Genomic DNA, 18124 nt, shown 5'->3' on the forward strand with positions numbered 1-18124 from the left:
CGGGGCACAATGGACATTATTACTATGAAGGGGGCACAGTGGGCATTATTACTATAAAGTGGGCACAATGGGCATTATTACTGTGAAGGGTGAACAATGGGGATTATTACGGTGAAGGGGGCACAAAGAGGGCATTACAACTGTTAAAGGGGCACAGAGAGGGCATAACTACTGTGAGGGGGCCATAATGAGAGCATAACTACTGTGAGGGGGCCATAATGAGGGCATAACTACTGTGAGAGGGCACACATCTGTACAAAACTACTGTGAAGGTTGTACAATGAGGGCAATACTACTGTGAGGGGGTACAATTTAATTAAAGTATTGGGGAGGGGGGTGCCAGAGAAAGGACTCGCCCCGGGTGCCAAACACCCTAGGCACACCAATGCCAAGACCCATAACTATTTTATTTTTCTTTCTATTGAGTTGTGTGAGGGCTTGATTTTTGTGGGATGCTTTGTATTTTTTATTGGTATAATTTTTGAGAAAATGACGCTTTTTGATCGCTTGTTATTAAGTTTTTTCAGTGGCAACTAAGAATAAATTAGCAATTCTGTCATTTTTTATTCTCCGTAGGGGATCATTTACATGATATTTATGTAGTCCCGCTCTACCAAGCATATGGGGGAATTTTTTTTTGCTATTTTGTTTTCATTGAAAAACGTGTTTTCAATTAAAGAAACTAATTTTTTAATGGAATTTTTTTATTTAATAAAGGTGTTTTTCAAACTTTTTTTTACCATTTAATAGCTCCACCATTAGATTTACAAAGTGGTCACTGAAAAAAAGACTAAAGTAGTCGTATTCAGTGAAGCCCACTGTGGAAATCTGGATTCCTGTTTGGCCTACAAAATCAACCGTCCAAAATTGATCAGCGGTGGGGTGTGCGATGCGCTAACAGTGGCCGGACGCTAAGAGTGCAGGCCACAGTCAGCGTACGCACAAAAAAAACTTCCTGCGACACAAAAATGTTGTGGGGGGAGAGGGGGGCAAGCTGCAGCACCCTGGGGGGTCTAGGGTCACACAGCTGTGCTTTGGACCCCAGACACCCGATTTAGGGTGATGCAATCACAAACTTTTTTTTTCTTTTTACTTCCACTAAATTTCCCTTTATATCCCTGCCTAACCCAACCTTTCCCTAGCCTTTCCCTAAGTACCTGATTGAACAGATGGGGGGTGCTGGAGCACAGATGGGGTGATGCCTGGACAGATGGGGGTGCTGAGATCTGACGACGTGAACCTCCCGCCTGCCCACCTACCAATCAGAGCCGATCCTGAGAGGTGATCTCACATCACCTCTCAGGATCGCAGGATGGTGATTGGTGGTGTAATATCACACCACCGATCACCATCCTGTTCTGGGTTATCGGGTCCTCAGAGACCCGAATAACCCAGAAACACAGCAAACCGCAGGTCTGAATTGACCTGCGGTTTGCTGCGATCACCTACACGGGGGGAAGGGGGTCATAGGACCCCCTGGCGCATTGGCCCCGGGTGCCTGCTCAATGATTTGTGTCCTTAAGTACCAGGACATCAGTGCTTCTGATGCTTGTCTCCCTGGACATACCACTTTAGATTATTAGTTGATCGCGCCAAAACTGTAAGGTTGGACAACATTACTTTAATGTATATGGGACCTTTATGACAGTAGTCAATTTTTATGAGGCGCATTTGATTAATTGTTTAAAGGTGTCTAATACTTAGAAGTATGCTTCAAAAGATATGACTAGCTCAAGGAAAGCCCTGTATATGAACATGGGAAGAGATTATGAGAGAATACGATTGGTAGATCAGAAATCCTATTATTCATAGCAGAGTAAAAATTTAACTTTATTGAATGATGTTATTAAATCCCTCAATTTTTTGAAACTGTATAATTATGTTTTTTGATTTGCGGATGCATTATTTTAATTCAGTTTTATATTTTTTATGTCAGGATTGTTATGCTGGCAGCCCCTGTCTGTCACTTCCTCACTATGCCCCATGGACATAGGGGCCGCTCCAGTCATGCTGTGTGCATTCCGGCTAGTTCTCAGGGAATGTCTCTGTGGTGCTGCTAGAGTTAATATTTCCTCCTTGCTCTCTGGTGCTAATCAAGCTTTTTGCTGGGCTGTTTGTTCCACCCCTTTGCCTGAGCTTTAGGTATTCCAGTTTTTGTTAGTCCTAGCGAAGGTTTGTGTATTCTGTCTGTCTGCCTATGTATGATATTTGTCTATTTACTGACTCTGATTCTGCCTGCCCTGACCTACGACTTGTTTTACAGATATGCATGAACCCTGCCGTGACCTAGGATTTGTTTAATGAACATGCATGAACACTATCTGTCCTGACCTCAGCTTGTTTCCAGACTACACGTATTGCCTGCTCCTTTGGTGCTTCACACCGATGTCTCTGACCCCCGTGGTTCAGTTGCCAACTACACTAGGGCTATTCCAGGAGGTAGCAGCCTGGTTCTTTCTCTGTAGCACAGTCCCAGATTTGTATAGAGGGTTAATAAAAGGGGACTATCAAGACAACGCACTTAGAGGTTGTCCCAATTCCAAATGGTTAATTAGCACAGTGAGTTCACGTGCACTGCCTGTTACAAGGATCAAAACCTTTAAAAGTATTTCAGTGATTTTATAGAGAAAATTTATGTTCCACCTACCTTAATGCTTAGACCTAATCCACCAACAGGATCTCTGTGAAGTGTAACAGTTCTGCGCTTTAAAAATTTGGAGAAAAAATAGAATTTAGGTAAATATTTATACACAATTATTTCACTGTCATCCAGAAAAAAAGTGTTAACATGCAACTTCAAAGGGCTTAGCTTTACTTCTAAATGACAGTCTTTTATTGCTCTGATAGACAAAAAGGAATAACAAGTAAATTATTAATAAAAGTATAATACATTATTCATAAAATAACATTAATAACTAAAAAATGTTGTGCATCCACTAGTATGATAAAACAGATTTATGTGACACTTTTATTTGATTAAGGCTAACTGGGTATAGTTAAAACAGTCCATAAGATATATGTGTATACCTACATTTGAAAACCTAATCTTCACAAATTTGTAAAATGGAAAAAAGTTGTAAAAAATACATTTCTTCAGCTTTATATTCATATTTTTGGACAGTGATCTAGGTAATGGAAAACATGATGAGATATCTGTTGACTAACTGCTATTACCCTCGAGTCCACCCATCAAGGAGGCAACAGCTTCAGTCATATAGTAATTTTATTTTATTATTAGTGTTGATCGAGCACCAAAGTGCTCTGGTGCTCGAATAGAACACTTTGGGATGCTCGGATGCTCTACAGAGCACCTGAGCACAATGGAAGTCAATGAGCGAACCAGAGCATTAAACCAGGCACCCCCTGCTCTGAAGAGGGGAGGGTGTCTGGTTCACAGGAAAAGGTCAGAAATTGATGGAAACACCACTGAAGGATGTCTGAATGCATTTTGAACTCCCAGGTCGCTGATGGGAACGATGTTGTCCGAGTAGTATGCCACGTTTACAGACTGACAATAATACGCACAAAACCGAAGATAAAATCGTTTTTAGAGGAAAGATTGTTAGGAAACATTCTTTCCTGTATTTTTACTTGTATATAAAATGCAAATGCTGCCAAAAATTACAAGGAAGAGGCACTCCGCCGATACAACCTGTATATCACATTAAGGAGGACGTAATTTACATTGTGGTACAATTGTTCAGGTAGTGGGACTCCTACACTCATAAAGCCTATGCACTAAGTAAAAGGGCTGCCAAAAATTACAAGGAACCGGCACTCCAATACACCCTTTATTACACATAAAGGGGGGCATCATACACACCCTTGAAAAATTATTTTTGATGGCCTGCTGGTGACCCTCCAAAACATTAGTAGCAAGGGCCTGCTGGTGACCTTCTAAAACATTAGGGACGAGGGCCTGCTGCTGATCTGACCATCTAAAACATTAGGGGGGAGGGCGTGCTGCTGATCTGACCATCTAAAACATTAGGGGTGAGGGTCTGCTTTGGATCTGATCCTCTAAAACATTAGGGGTGAGTGCCTGAAGCTGATCTGACCATCTAAAACATTATGGGCAACAGCCTGCTGGTGACCCTCTAAAACATTAGGGGAGAGGGTCTGCTGCTGAGCTGACCCTCTAAAACATTAGGAGCGAGGGCAGCATAATAAGCATTTTGATATTATGGAGGAGGAGGACGATAAAAGGAAGATTGAACCATATACCCTTATTCGTGGTGGAAGGGGTACAGTGTATTCAATACATCATAAAAGCCACATTTAAAGTGCCTTTATGTTCAGGCGCTTTCCTCTGGTGGAGTAGAGAAGTCAGGGGCAATCCAGGCCTTGTTCATTTTGATAGGAGTCAACCTGTCAGCATTTTCAGATGACAGGCGGAAGCTGACTGGAAAGACGATGACCATGTTGCAGCTGGTATTCCACTACTGCCCTCTGCTGCTCACAAACCCTTGCCAACATGTGCAACGTGGATTTCCAGCATGTGCTCACGTCGCACAACAGTTGGTGAGCTGGCAATTGCAATCGCTGCTGCAGCGTTGCCAGACCGGCGGCAGCTCAGCTGTAGATAACTTTCAGAAATGGGCACACATGCGGCGCACATTCACCAGTAGCTCAGGCAAACTGGGGTAGGTTTTGAGAAACCGCTGAACCACTAAATTGAATATGTGGGCTAGGCATGGTATGTGTGTGAGCTTGCCGAGCTCCAAAGCCGCCACCAAGTTACGGCCAATATCAGACACAATCATGCCTGGTTTTAGGTTGAGTGGTGAGAGCCACAGCTCAGTCTGGTCCCTTATACCCTGCCACAGCTCTGCGGCAGTGTGCTGTTTGTCACCTAAGCAAATTAGTTTCACCATGGCCTGTTGCCGCTTCTCCACTGCAGTGCTACACTGCTTCCAGCTACTGACTGATGGCTGACTGGAGCTGCAAGATGAGGTGGAAGTGGCGGAGGAGGTGGAGGAGGAGAAGGGAGGGTTGCAGCCATCCCAGGATACGACTTCCTCCCGGCCTCCACAACGTTCACCCAGTGTGCCGTCAGGGAAATGTAGCGTCCCTGGCCAAAATAACTTGTCCATGTGTCAGCCGTTAAGTGGACCTTCCCAATAACTGTGTTGGTCAGGGCACGGGTGATGTTACGGGACACATGCTGGTATATGGCGGGGATGGAACACCGGGAAAAATAGTTGCGGCTGGGGACTGAGTAACGGGGGACGGCCACCGCCATCTGGCTGCGGAAGGCCTCAGTCTCCACAAGCCTAATTGGCAACATTTCCATGGCCAGCAATTTGGAAAGGTGTGCATTTAGTTCTGTGGCCTGTGGGTGGGTGGCTGGGTATTTGCGCTTTCATTCAAAGGCCTGGAGTATGGACATCTGTAAGCTGCGCTGGAATACAGAAGTGGATATGGTAGATAATGGTGCTTGCGAAGGTCCAGGTGCAGGGCGGGAGGCATCCGGGCCTTCGTCTTGGACAGAGGATTGGCCAGCAGGTAACACAGGGGAAGAGTAGGCAATGGTGTGACCCGCAGACACTGATTGTGGACCCAGGCGTTCTAACCACCTGGTGGTGGTGAGGTTACTAATGTTTACGCTACTCATTTTGGTATGGCAGAGGTTGCATATGACAATTCTTTTATCGTCAAGCGGGTTTGGCAAGAGGCATGATGCTGAAAAGAGCTCCTCAGAATGTCCGAGTGTGGGATCACTTGTTTGCCACGACTCTCCATGGTGGGAGGGAGGAGGATCAGGGTGAGGGTTCTGTTTACCAAACTCTTGGCTACTGAGACTGGATTTTGTGGAAGACAGGGTGGTGCTTAACCGACTGGAAGCATTACAGTGGGACAAAAAAGTATTTAGTCAGCCACCAATTGTGCAAGTTATCCCACTTAAAAAGATGAGAGAGGCCTGTAATTTTCTTCATAGGTATACCTCAACTATGAAAGACATAATGAGAAAACAAAGAAATCCAGAAAATCACATTGTCTGATTTTTAAAGAATTTATTTGCAAATTATGGTGGGAAATAAGTATTTGGTCAATAGCAAAAGTTAATCTCATTACTTTGTTATATACCCTTTGTTGGCAATGACAGAGGTCAAACGTTTTCTGTAAGTCTTCACAAAGTTTTCACACACTGTTGCTGGTATTTTGGCCCATTCCTTCATGCAGATCTCCTCTAGAGCAGTGATGTTTTGGGGCAGTCGTTGGGCAACATGGACTTTCAACTCCCTCCAAAGGTTTTCTAAGGGGTTGAGATCTGGAGACTGGCTAGGCCACTCCAGGACCTTGAAATGCTTCTTATGAAGCCACTCCTTTGTTCCCTGAGCGGTGTGTTTGGGATCATTGTCATGCTGAAAGACCCAGCCACGTTTCATCTTCAATGTCCTTGCTGATGGAAGTAGGTTTTCACTCAAAATCTCACAATATATGGCCCCATTCATTCTTTCCTTTACACGGATCCGTCATCCTGGTCCCTTTGCAGAAAAACAGCACCAAAGCATGATTTTTCCCCAACAAGCTTCACAGTAGGTATGGTGTTCTTTGGATGCAACTCAGAATTCTTTCTCCTCCAGACACAACGAGTTGAGTTTTTACCAAAAAGATCTACTTTGGTTTCATCTGACCATATGACATTCTCCCAATCCTCTTCTGGATCATCCAAATGCTCTCTAGCAAACTTCAGACGGGCCGGGACATGTACTGGCTTAAGAAGGGGGACATGTCTGACACTGCAGGATTTTAGTCCCTGGCGGTATAGTGTGCTACTGATGGTAGCCTTTGTTACTTTGGTCCCAGTTCTCTGCAGGTCATCCACTAGGTCCCCCCGTGTGGTTCTGGGATTTTTGCTCACCCTTCTTGTGATCATTTTGACCCCACAGGGTGAGATCTTGCATAGAGCTCCAGATCGAGGGAGATTATCAGTGGTCTTGTATGGCTTCCATTTTCTAATAATTGCTCCCACAGTTGATTTCTTCACACCAAGCTGCTTACCTATTGCAGATTCAGTCTTCCCAGCCTGGGGCAGGTCTACAATTTTGTTTCTGGTGTCCTTCGACAGCTCTTTGGTCTTGGTCATTGGTCTTGGAGTGTGACTGTTTGAAGTTGTGCACAGGTGTTTTTTATACTGATAACAAGTTCAAACAGGCGCCATTACTACAGGTAATGAGTGGAGGACAGAGGAACCTCTTACAGAAGAAGTTACTGGTCTCTGAGAGCCAGAAATCTTGTTTGTTTGTAGGTGACCAAATACTTATTTTACCGAGGAATTTAGCAATTAATTCATTAGAAATCCTACAATGTGATTTCCTGTATTCTTTCCCCCCATTCTGTCACTCATAGTTGAAGTGTACTTATGATGAAAATTACAGGTCTCTCTCATCTTTTTAAGTGGTGTCCTGCGCAATGTGAGAACTTGCACAATTTGTGGCTGACTAAATACTTTTTGGCCCCACTGTATCTGCTGCAATCGAACCAACCACCTGGTCGCACTGGTCTGACTTCGAGAGTGGTGTCCTGCGCTGCCCTGCAAACTGGGACATGAAGCTAGGTATCGTGGATGAGTGTATTTTTTGTGCTCTGGCAGCAGGCACAGTTTCTCTGCTCCCAGGGCCACAGCCTCTCCATGCACCATCAGCAGCATGGCCATTTCCCCATCCCTTACTGTTTGCTATGAGCATATTAAATGGTATATATGCTTGCAAGTATGTCACAGGTACAGTAGCCCAGGTTTTGTAAGTGTATGTGCAAATAAATTTCACTGAATGTCACATATTTAGGATGCCCAAACGTTATACAGGAGATGTAGCACAATTAATGTCACTGTCCTAGCGGCTAAGAAAAAATTAAACTGAATGTCACAGATATTTAGGATGTGCAAACATTTTACAGGAGATGTAGCGCAAGTAATGTCGCTGTCACCAGCAGCTAAGAAAAAATTACGCTGAATGTCACTGATATTTAGGATGCACAAACGTTATATGGGAGATTTAGCGCAGGTAATGTCGCTGTCACCAGCGGCTAAGAAAAAAATTACACTGAATGTCACACATATTTAGGATGCGCAAATGTTATACAGGAGATGTAGTGCAGGTAATGTTGCTGTCAGCATCAGCCAAACAATTGCACTGAATGTCAGAGATATTTAGGATGCACAAATGTAACACAGCAGATCTAGCAGAGGTTGTGTCACTGTCAGCAGCGGCCAAACAATTGCACGCAATTTAGCACAGGTTGTGCTAATAATATATCTTGCAGCCAGATAATACAATAGTCCTTAAAAGGACTTTTGGATCTCTAACACCATTCAACAGTAAACCATGCCTGAAAAAAAAAAAAGCTCTCCCTGACTAAGACTGAGCTGAACCACGTGTCATCGAGTGCTATATAGCACCCGATGACGTGTTTCGGACAGTCAATCACTGTAATGCCAGTAACCAACATGGCTACGGCATTAAAGTGAGTGCCAATACTTCCTCGCATTTTTATTGGCTGCGTAGGAACACCGCGATGTGCTGAGCATCGGGATGCTCGAGTCAAAATGGTGTTCGGCCGAGCATGCTCGCCCAACACTATTTATTATTATTCGTCTAAATATATGTTTGTCTGCACTTATAAAATAAAGCTGAATATTGCAGCACACTTCTCAAAACTAGCACCTTCTATAACTTTTAGTTTGTCCTTGCACAGGTCTTTTGTGCCCATTAATGCTGATTAAATCAAAGTGAAACTAGTTGAATTTGTTCCAAATTTTTAAGAAAAATTTGGTTTGTCCCAAATCCAAACTTCCTTGTGCTTCGTAGTAACGAATCAGATTTTTTTCTAAAATGGCTGCTGCACATGTTACAATGTGAAAGTAAGAAGCTCGGGAAGGAGACATGACCCATAATGCCATCCAGCTATCCCTGTGATGTCACAGCCCTATAAAAATCCTAATCCCGCCCTATCTCCACCATTTTACAGAAAACTGAGCATAGAGACCGATGTCTCAATTGCTAGGGACAATGTTTAACTAAGCTTAAATTGTAGAATCTTAGACAGTGTAGGGAGATCGTTGGGATAGTGTTCAGACACTGTAGGGAGAGCATAGGGAGATCATAGGGAGACTGCAGGGACAGTGCAGGCTCTGTGTAATCGTCCTGAGCATCTTTTTCCACTGCTATGCCATTTATACTTATCTGTTATCTTATAAATAGACTAATTGTGCATCAGACTCGTCTGATATATTGGTGCTTATACCTACTTCATCTGATGTGCCATCAATAATTAATCCATTGAGTTATACAGAGATCTACTGTGCATCAGACTCACTGTCAGCAGGCATTCAAATATTTAGGCACATTTATATAGTTTATCTGCTGCACCATTTATACGTAATGTGTTCAGCTTTAAATAGACAGACTGTGCATCACACTTAGACTAAACATCTGGTATAATATATTGGCGCATGTGCCTACCTCACCTGGTGCTCCATCAATAATTAATACATTCAGTTATCCAGAGAAGTACTGTGCATCAGACTCATTGGCAGCAGGTGTTCAAATACACAGGCACATTTATATAGATCATCTGCTTTTATGCATGCTGCTGGTAGAGATGGCCTTGCAGTTTGCCCTGCGGTCGTTTTGTGGTGAACTTTGCGCTTTCACGATTTGCTGAACATGCGAACATATGGCGATGTCCGCCGGCTCCATATTCTTTTGCATTGCGCCGAACTTTGACACATGACACACATTGACAGGACAGTCAATTGAGACGTTTCAGCACATGGACACACACCCACCCTATAAAAGAACCCGATCTGGCAGCCATTTTACATTCTGTGTTTTGACAGTGTCGGGAGAGGTTGCTTTGTGGAGCAGGGACAGACTGTTAGGGACACCAAACGCTAGCTAATAGGGCCACAAAAGTCCTTTTAACCCCTTAAGGACTGGGCTCATTTTCACCTTAAGGACCAGGCCATTTTTTGCAAATCTGACAAGTTTCACTTTATGTGTGAATAACTTTAAAGCGCTTTTACTTATCCAGGCCATTTTGAGAATGTTTTTTCGTCACATGTTGTACTTCATGACACTGGCAAAACGGAGTCCAAAAAATGCAATTTTATTTATTAAAAAATACCAAATTTACAAAAAAATTTAAATTTTTCTACTTCTATAATACATAGTAATACATCAAAAATAGTCATTAATTTACATTCCCCATATGTCTACTTTATGTTTGGATCATTTTGGGAATGCCATTTTATTTTTTGGGGAGGTTACAAGCTTAGAAGTTTAGAAGCAAATCTTGAAATGTTTCAGAAATTTTCCAAAACACACTTTTTAAGGACCAGTTCAGGTCTGAAGTCACTTTGTGAGGCTTACATAATAGAAACCACCCAAAAATGACCCAGTTTTGGAAAATATACCCCTCAAGCTATTCAAAACTGATTTTACAAACTGTGTTAACCCTTTAGGTGTTCCACAAGAGTTATTGGCAAATGGAAATTAAATTTCTGGCAAATTTTCCATTTTAATCAATTTTTTCCAGTAACAAAGCAAAAGTTAACAGCCAAACAAAACTCAATATTTATTGCCCTGATTGTGTCGTTTATAGAAACACCCCATATGTGGTTGTAAACTACTGTATGGGCACACGGCAGGGCCCAGAAGGAAAGGAACACCATATGGTTTCTGAAAGGCAGATTTTGCTGGACTGGTTTATTTACACCATGTCCCATTTGAAGCCTCCCTGATGCACCCCTACAGTAGAAACTCGTAGAGGACGTTCCCACTCCACTACTGCTTCACACAGGTTTTTTTTGACTAGGCCCATGTGCAGCACGAGGCCCCAAAACGGAGTCCAGCCACCGGGCCTAGCCAAAAAGGAGCTCGGGTGTTGAGCAATAAACTGTTGGGTGAACAAGTTTGTTTGCTCCACCATCAGATTCACAAAGTGGTCACAAAAAAAAAACTAAAATAGTCATATTTAGTGAAGCCCACTGTGGACTCACAGACTCAAAATCAGGAATCACGGGCTCAAAATCCTCTGGGGTACACCATGCAACTTCACCGGTAGGTGGCTCAGGTGCATTTATCTTGTGGGCCGGAAAACTAGTAAGAGCCCCAGAGCTGCTCGTACTAGTGTGAGCCACAGGGTCCCTGGCATGGGGGTTCCCTTGCTCCGCCTCAGATGTCTCCGCCGCCTTGGGGGCTCATCATCATCACTAGAAGATGAGGAGGACGCGGATGACAAGAGGAAAGTGGGGTCATCCTCGTCCTCACTGGGGGTCTCGGAGTCAGAGCCAAGCAGGGCGTATGCCTCCTCGGCCGAGAATGTCTAGCGGGCCATAGGGGAGTGTGTGTGTGCGTGTGTTTCGAAAACTTTATTTAGTGTGCGTGTGTGTGGGGTGTTCGCGTACTTACCCTAAACCTAACAGAAAAAAAAAGCCCAAAAAATTGTGAAAAAGAAAAAGATTCAAACTCGCTGATCAGCGGTCCGAAGCTGATCAGCCGTGGGATGGGCGATGCGCTAACAGTGGGTGGACGCTAAGAGTGCTGGCCACAGTCAGCGCACACACACAAAAAAAGTGCCTTCTCCCCAAAAAATGTGTGTGGGGGCGGGGGGCGAGCTGCAGCACCCCTGGGGGTGTCTAGGGTCACACAGCTGAGTGTGCTGTGGAAACCAGACACCCGATCAGGGTGATGCTGAAAAAATAAATAAAAAAATCCCTAAACTCTCCCTAATCTTCCTACCTAATCTAAGCTGTCCCTAAACCTGTCCCTAGGTACCTGTGGTGGCTCAGATGGGGGTGCTGGGCATAGATGAGGGGTGCTGGGGGTGCTGGGCTCGCTCCATGAGGCTCCTCTCTCCATGCTCCAGGACGCAGTGTGGAGGAGGAGGCAAAGCTGGGGGAAGTCAACCGCCCCACCAGCCCGTGCAGCCAATCGAAAGCGATCCTGAGAGGTGATGTCAACATCACCTCTCAGGATCTAAGGATGGTGATTGGTGGTGTATTATCACCATACCGACCACCATCCTATTCCGGGTTATCAGGTCACCAGAGACCTGAATAACTCGGAAACGCAGCAAACCGCAAGTTTAAATTGACCTGTGGTTTGCCGCGATCGCCGATACGAGGGGGGTCCTGCGACCCCCCTCAGCATTGTCACAGATTGCCTGCTGAATGATTTCATTAGGCACTCTGTTCCGATCACCGCCCACTGCGCAGGGGTTATCAGGAATACACAGGGCGTACAGGTACGCCCTGTGTCCTTAAGTACCGGGACTTCAGGGTGCACCTGTATGCCCTGTGTCCCCAACAGATTAAGGACAGGTATAGGGTATGCTATTGATAGGCGTGATATACTGAGGGGTGTTATACTGTCATATACTTATAATATTCTTTCTAACATAGAAAATATATTATAGTGCATTTGTATTATGCAGCAGTTGAGTGCAGTTCTGCTGCGATACCACAGCTATATAGAGGGACAAGCGCTATTGGAACAACTATTTGCAGCTGGTGTGATATACCTGTTTCCCCCCAAAAAAACGGATTAAGGGGTGTGATATACCTGCTTCCACAAAATACTGATTGATGGCTGCAATATAACTATAACCCGTTGCCCCAAATAATCAGGGTGGTGAGATATAACTGTTGTGGCAAAAAAAAAAAAATTGAGGGGTGTGCTATACCTGCTTCTACAAAATATTGATTGAGGACTGCGATACACCTGCTTCCACAAAATACTGATTAAGGGGTTTAATATACATGCTTTCACCAAATACTTATTGAGTCCTGTGATATACCTGCTTCCACAAAATACTGAGTAAGGGGTTTGATATACCTGCTTCCACCAAATACTGATTAAGGAGTTTGATATACCTGCTTCCACCAAATATCAATTAAGGCCTGCAATACACCTGCTTCCACAAAATACAGAGTAAGGGGTTTGATATACCTGCTTCCACCAAATACTGATTAAGGGGTTTGATATACCTGCTTCCACCAAATACTGATTGAGGCCTACGATAGACCTGCTTCCACAAAATACGGTATATGGGCGCATGGCAGGGCTCTAGAGTAAAACTGCCAAATATGAATTTTGATGACAGGCCTGAATTGGCAGACATGTATTTTAAGTGCCGTGTCACATTAAATAAATTCCTGCGGTCCCCAGAAATGAAAAACCCCAACAAGTGACCCCATTTAGGAAAGATCCCCCGTACGAACATTTTAAGGGGTGGAAAGGGCACTTTTGACCTAACAGTTGTCTCACATGAAAAATTATGTATTGGTTGTTGGAAAGTGGATATGCAAGCAAGGTGGACTAAATCAGAGATATAAAGTGGATGAAATAAAATTTATTTACCATGGATGAGTGGTAGATTTTAAAACACTACTTCATGCACAGGCCAGGTTTTTCAGGGCAGGTTTCTCTGTTGTAAATGGTGTCCTTCCTAATACCCCTTTTTGAACACACTCTGCATCTGTTTTGGGTCTTTTTGGTTTCTTGCTGTCTGGGGGACTTAAGCTGGGAATGATCTGGAACAGCTGCAAATGAAAAAAAAATCTATGCTGCAAGTCCGGATGTTCTTCTTCTTTCTTCTTATTTTCTTCTTCTTTTCTTTTCAGCATGAAGGGGGTTAAATCGCAGTGGTGTGCACCACAAGTCCTAGCAAGCCACAAACAGCACAGAAAGGTACATAATCTCTCTGCATGCAGCCACCAGCTAGAATGGCTGCATGCAGCGACGTTCTGCCTCTTCCTGTATAGCTATAGCCCTGCCATTGACTGGAGCGTTGTTCCAGCCAATAGCAGCGCTGGCAGGCGACCCAAAACACTGATGTCCCCTGCCTCACCTCGGAGTAGACAGATGACTTTTTAATCGTTGTTCACCGCCACATGACACCCACCTCCCCCCACCCCCTGCAGCTCCGGAGCTGCGATGCGCATATGTAAGGAATCCAGCCAGTAGCAGCAATCAGGGCTGCAAGGGGCCAGAAAAACCTCCCGCAGCCCTTAGTTAACATGGCTGCCTGCTCGGCAGAGCAGCCTTTGCACCCCGGTTCCCGAACGATTATGCCTGGTGGCCGGGTGTTCGTTGCGCCTTAATAGTAAGGCACTGGGTGGTAAGTCACGTCCTGCAGCGCTGTACTATTACGGCGCTGGTCAGGAAGGAGTTAAAACAGTCAACAATCAGGGGACAACACAAAGTACAGTAATAGAAAACAACATCACTGGACACTAACTCTGTAATCTACATAAAAACATTAACTAACCAAATAAATAACATTATACTCTACTTAACTATCACTAACTAACCAACTATATAATTAGCATAAATATAATTAACTAACAAATTGAGATGTAAATTGGCAGTGCTTAAACAAATACTACACACAATGCACTAATTGCCTCTTATCTGAATTGCAAGTAATTTTCATATTTTTTTCCTAACAAAACAGTACTTAGTAAATTTAAAACACTCTTGAACAAGATTAGTGTTGAGCGCGAATATTTGAATAACGAATTTTAATCGCAAATATCGCACTTTGAGAATTCGCTAACATTTAGAGCATAGTACTATACAGATATAGCAGGGTTAGCACACAAACTCTTAACTCAAATTTCTTAAATCATTGTGTTATCTTGAAACAAAAGCCATTGAAAAGCAAATTGAAGGTGTTTGCTTAGTTTAGATATAACATCTCAGAAATCTCAGAAAGCATGAGTGTTAACTCTACTACATTGGTATATTCTATATTCGTAATGACGAATATTCATCATTTTTTTCCATATGAACACATGATTCCTCCCTGCTTCTTGCTTGTGGGCCAATTATGTCATTGGCCCACAAGCAAAAAGTAGGGAGGAATCATGTGCTCACTTCACATGGAAAAAAAAAAGACTATTATTCTAAAAAACTAATATATAGCACTATATTGAATACAGTGCTATATATTCGTTTTTTTAGAATATTCATAATTTTTTTCCATTTGAAGTCATGAATAGAGTTGAGCGAACACCTGGATGTTCGGGTTCGAGAAGTTCGGCCGAACATCCCGGAAATGTTCGGGTTCGGGATCCGAACCCGATCCGAACTTCGTCCCGAACCCGAACCCCATTGAAGTCAATGGGGACCCGAACTTTTCGGCACTAAAACGGCTGTAAAACAGCCCAGGAAAGGGCTAGAGGGCTGCAAAAGGCAGCAACATGTAGGTAAATCCCCTGCAAACAAATGTGGATAGGGAAATTAATTAAAATAAAAATTAAATAAATAAAAATTAACCAAAATCAATTGGAGAGAGGTTCCATAGCAGAGAATCTGGCTTCCCGTCACCCACCACTGGAACAGTCCATTCTCAGATATTTAGGCCCCGGCACCCAGGCAGAGGAGAGAGGTCCCGTAACAGACAATCTGGCTTCATGTCAGCAGAGAATCAGTCTTCATGTCATAGCAGAGAATCAGGCTTCACGTCACCCACCACTGTAATAGTCCATTTTCATAAATTTAGGCCCAGCACCCAGGCAGAGGAGAGAGGTCCCGTAACAGACAATCTGGCTTCATGTCAGCAGAGAATCAGTCTTCATATCATAGCAGAGAATCTGGCTTCCCGTTACCCACCACTGGAACAGTCCATTCTCAGATATTTAGGCCCCGGCACCCAGGCAGAGGAGAGAGGTCCCGTAACAGACAATCTGGCTTCATGTCAGCAGAGAATCAGTCTTCATATCATAGCAGAGAATCAGGCTTCACGTCAGCCACCACTGCAACAGTCCATTGTCATAAATTCAGGCCCAGCACCCAGGCAGAGGAGAGAGGTCCCGTAACAGACAATCTGGCTTCATGTCAGCAGAGAATCAGTCTGCATGTCATAGCAGAGAATGAGGCTTCACGTCACCCACCACTGCAACAGTCCATTTTCATAAATTTAGGCCCAGCACCCAGGCAGAGGAGAGAGGTCCCGTAACAGAGGATCTGGCTTCATGTCACCAGAGAATCAGTCTGCATGTCATAGCAGAGAATCAGGCTTCACGTCACCCACCACTGCAACAGTCCATTTTCATAAATTTAGGCCCAGCACCCAGGCAGAGGAGAGAGGTCCCGTAACAGAGGATCTGGCTTCATGTCACCAGAGAATCAGTCTGCATGTCATAGCAGAGAATCAGGCTTCACGTCAGCCACCACTGCAACAATCCATTGGCATATATTTAGGCCTAGCACACAGGCAGAGGAGAGAGGTCCCGTAACAGACAATCTGGCTTCATGTCAGCAGAGAATCAGTCTTCATATCATAGCAGAGAATCAGGCTTCACGTCAGCCACCAATGCAACAGTCCATTGTCAGATATTTAGGCCCAGCACCCAGGCAGAGGAGAGAGGTCCCGTAACAGAGGATCTGGCTTCATGTCACCAGAGAATCAGTCTGCATGTCATAGCAGAGAATCAGGCTTCACGTCAGCCACCACTGCAACAATCCATTGGCATATATTTAGGCCTAGCACACAGGCAGAGGAGAGAGGTCCCGTAACAGACAATCTGGCTTCATGTCAGCAGAGAATCAGTCTGCATGTCATAGCAGAGAATGAGGCTTCACGTCACCCACCACTGCAACAGTCCATTTTCATAAATTTAGGCCCAGCACCCAGGCAGAGGAGAGAGGTCCCGTAACAGAGGATCTGGCTTCATGTCACCAGAGAATCAGTCTGCATGTCATAGCAGAGAATCAGGCTTCACGTCACCCACCACTGCAACAGTCCATTTTCATATATTTAGGCCCAGCACCCAGGCAGAGGAGAGAGGTCCCGTAACAGAGGATCTGGCTTCATGTCACCAGAGAATCAGTCTGCATGTCATAGCAGAGAATCAGGCTTCACGTCAGCCACCACTGCAACAATCCATTGGCATATATTTAGGCCTAGCACACAGGCAGAGGAGAGAGGTCCCGTAACAGACAATCTGGCTTCATGTCAGCAGAGAATCAGTCTTCATATCATAGCAGAGAATCAGGCTTCACGTCAGCCACCAATGCAACAGTCCATTGTCAGATATTTAGGCCCAGCACCCAGGCAGAGGAGAGAGGTCCCGTAACAGAGGATCTGGCTTCATGTCAGCAGAGAATCAGTCTTCATGTCATAGCAGAGAATCAGGCTTCACGTCACCCACCACTGCAACAGTCCATTTTCATAAATTTAGGCCCAGCACCCAGGCAGAGGAGAGAGGTCCCGTAACAGAGGATCTGGCTTCATGTCACCAGAGAATCAGTCTGCATGTCATAGCAGAGAATCAGGCTTCACGTCACCCACCACTGCAACAGTCCATTTTCATATATTTAGGCCCAGCACCCAGGCAGAGGAGAGAGGTCCCGTAACAGAGGATCTGGCTTCATGTCACCAGAGAATCAGTCTGCATGTCATAGCAGAGAATCAGGCTTCACGTCAGCCACCACTGCAACAATCCATTGGCATATATTTAGGCCTAGCACACAGGCAGAGGAGAGAGGTCCCGTAACAGACAATCTGGCTTCATGTCAGCAGAGAATAAGTCTTCATATCATAGCAGAGAATCAGGCTTCACGTCAGCCACCAATGCAACAGTCCATTGTCAGATATTTAGGCCCAGCACCCAGGCAGAGGAGAGAGGTCCCGTAACAGAGGATCTGGCTTCATGTCAGCAGAGAATCAGTCTTCATGTCATAGCAGAGAATCAGGCTTCACGTCACCCACCACTGCAACAGTCCATTTTCATAAATTTAGGCCCAGCACCCAGGCAGAGGAGAGAGGTCCCGTAACAGGATCTGGCTTCATGTCACCAGAGAATCAGTCTGCATGTCATAGCAGAGAATCAGGCTTCACGTCAGCCACCACTGCAACAATCCATTGGCATATATTTAGGCCTAGCACACAGGCAGAGGAGAGAGGTCCCGTAACAGACAATCTGGCTTCATGTCAGCAGAGAATCAGTCTTCATATCATAGCAGAGAATCAGGCTTCACGTCAGCCACCAATGCAACAGTCCATTGTCAGATATTTAGGCCCAGCACCCAGGCAGAGGAGAGAGGTCCCGTAACAGAGGATCTGGCTTCATGTCAGCAGAGAATCAGTCTTCATGTCATAGCAGAGAATC

At 44.6% G+C, this 18124-nt stretch overlaps 1 protein-coding gene across 1 annotated transcript in view; it reads right to left on the bottom strand.

Annotated features, from left to right (window-relative positions):
* SNTG2 (syntrophin gamma 2) overlaps nt 1–18124 on the bottom strand; it is a 450805-nt gene that overhangs the window by 359299 nt on the left and 73382 nt on the right. Inside the window, exon 3 of the mRNA XM_044290991.1 lies at nt 2648–2704. Coding sequence (XP_044146926.1) covers nt 2648–2704 — 57 coding nt within the window. The remainder of the gene's footprint in view (nt 1–2647; nt 2705–18124) is intronic.

Source organism: Bufo gargarizans, chromosome 4, assembly GCF_014858855.1.
Source record: "Bufo gargarizans isolate SCDJY-AF-19 chromosome 4, ASM1485885v1, whole genome shotgun sequence".
Taxonomy (NCBI): domain Eukaryota; kingdom Metazoa; phylum Chordata; class Amphibia; order Anura; family Bufonidae; genus Bufo; species Bufo gargarizans.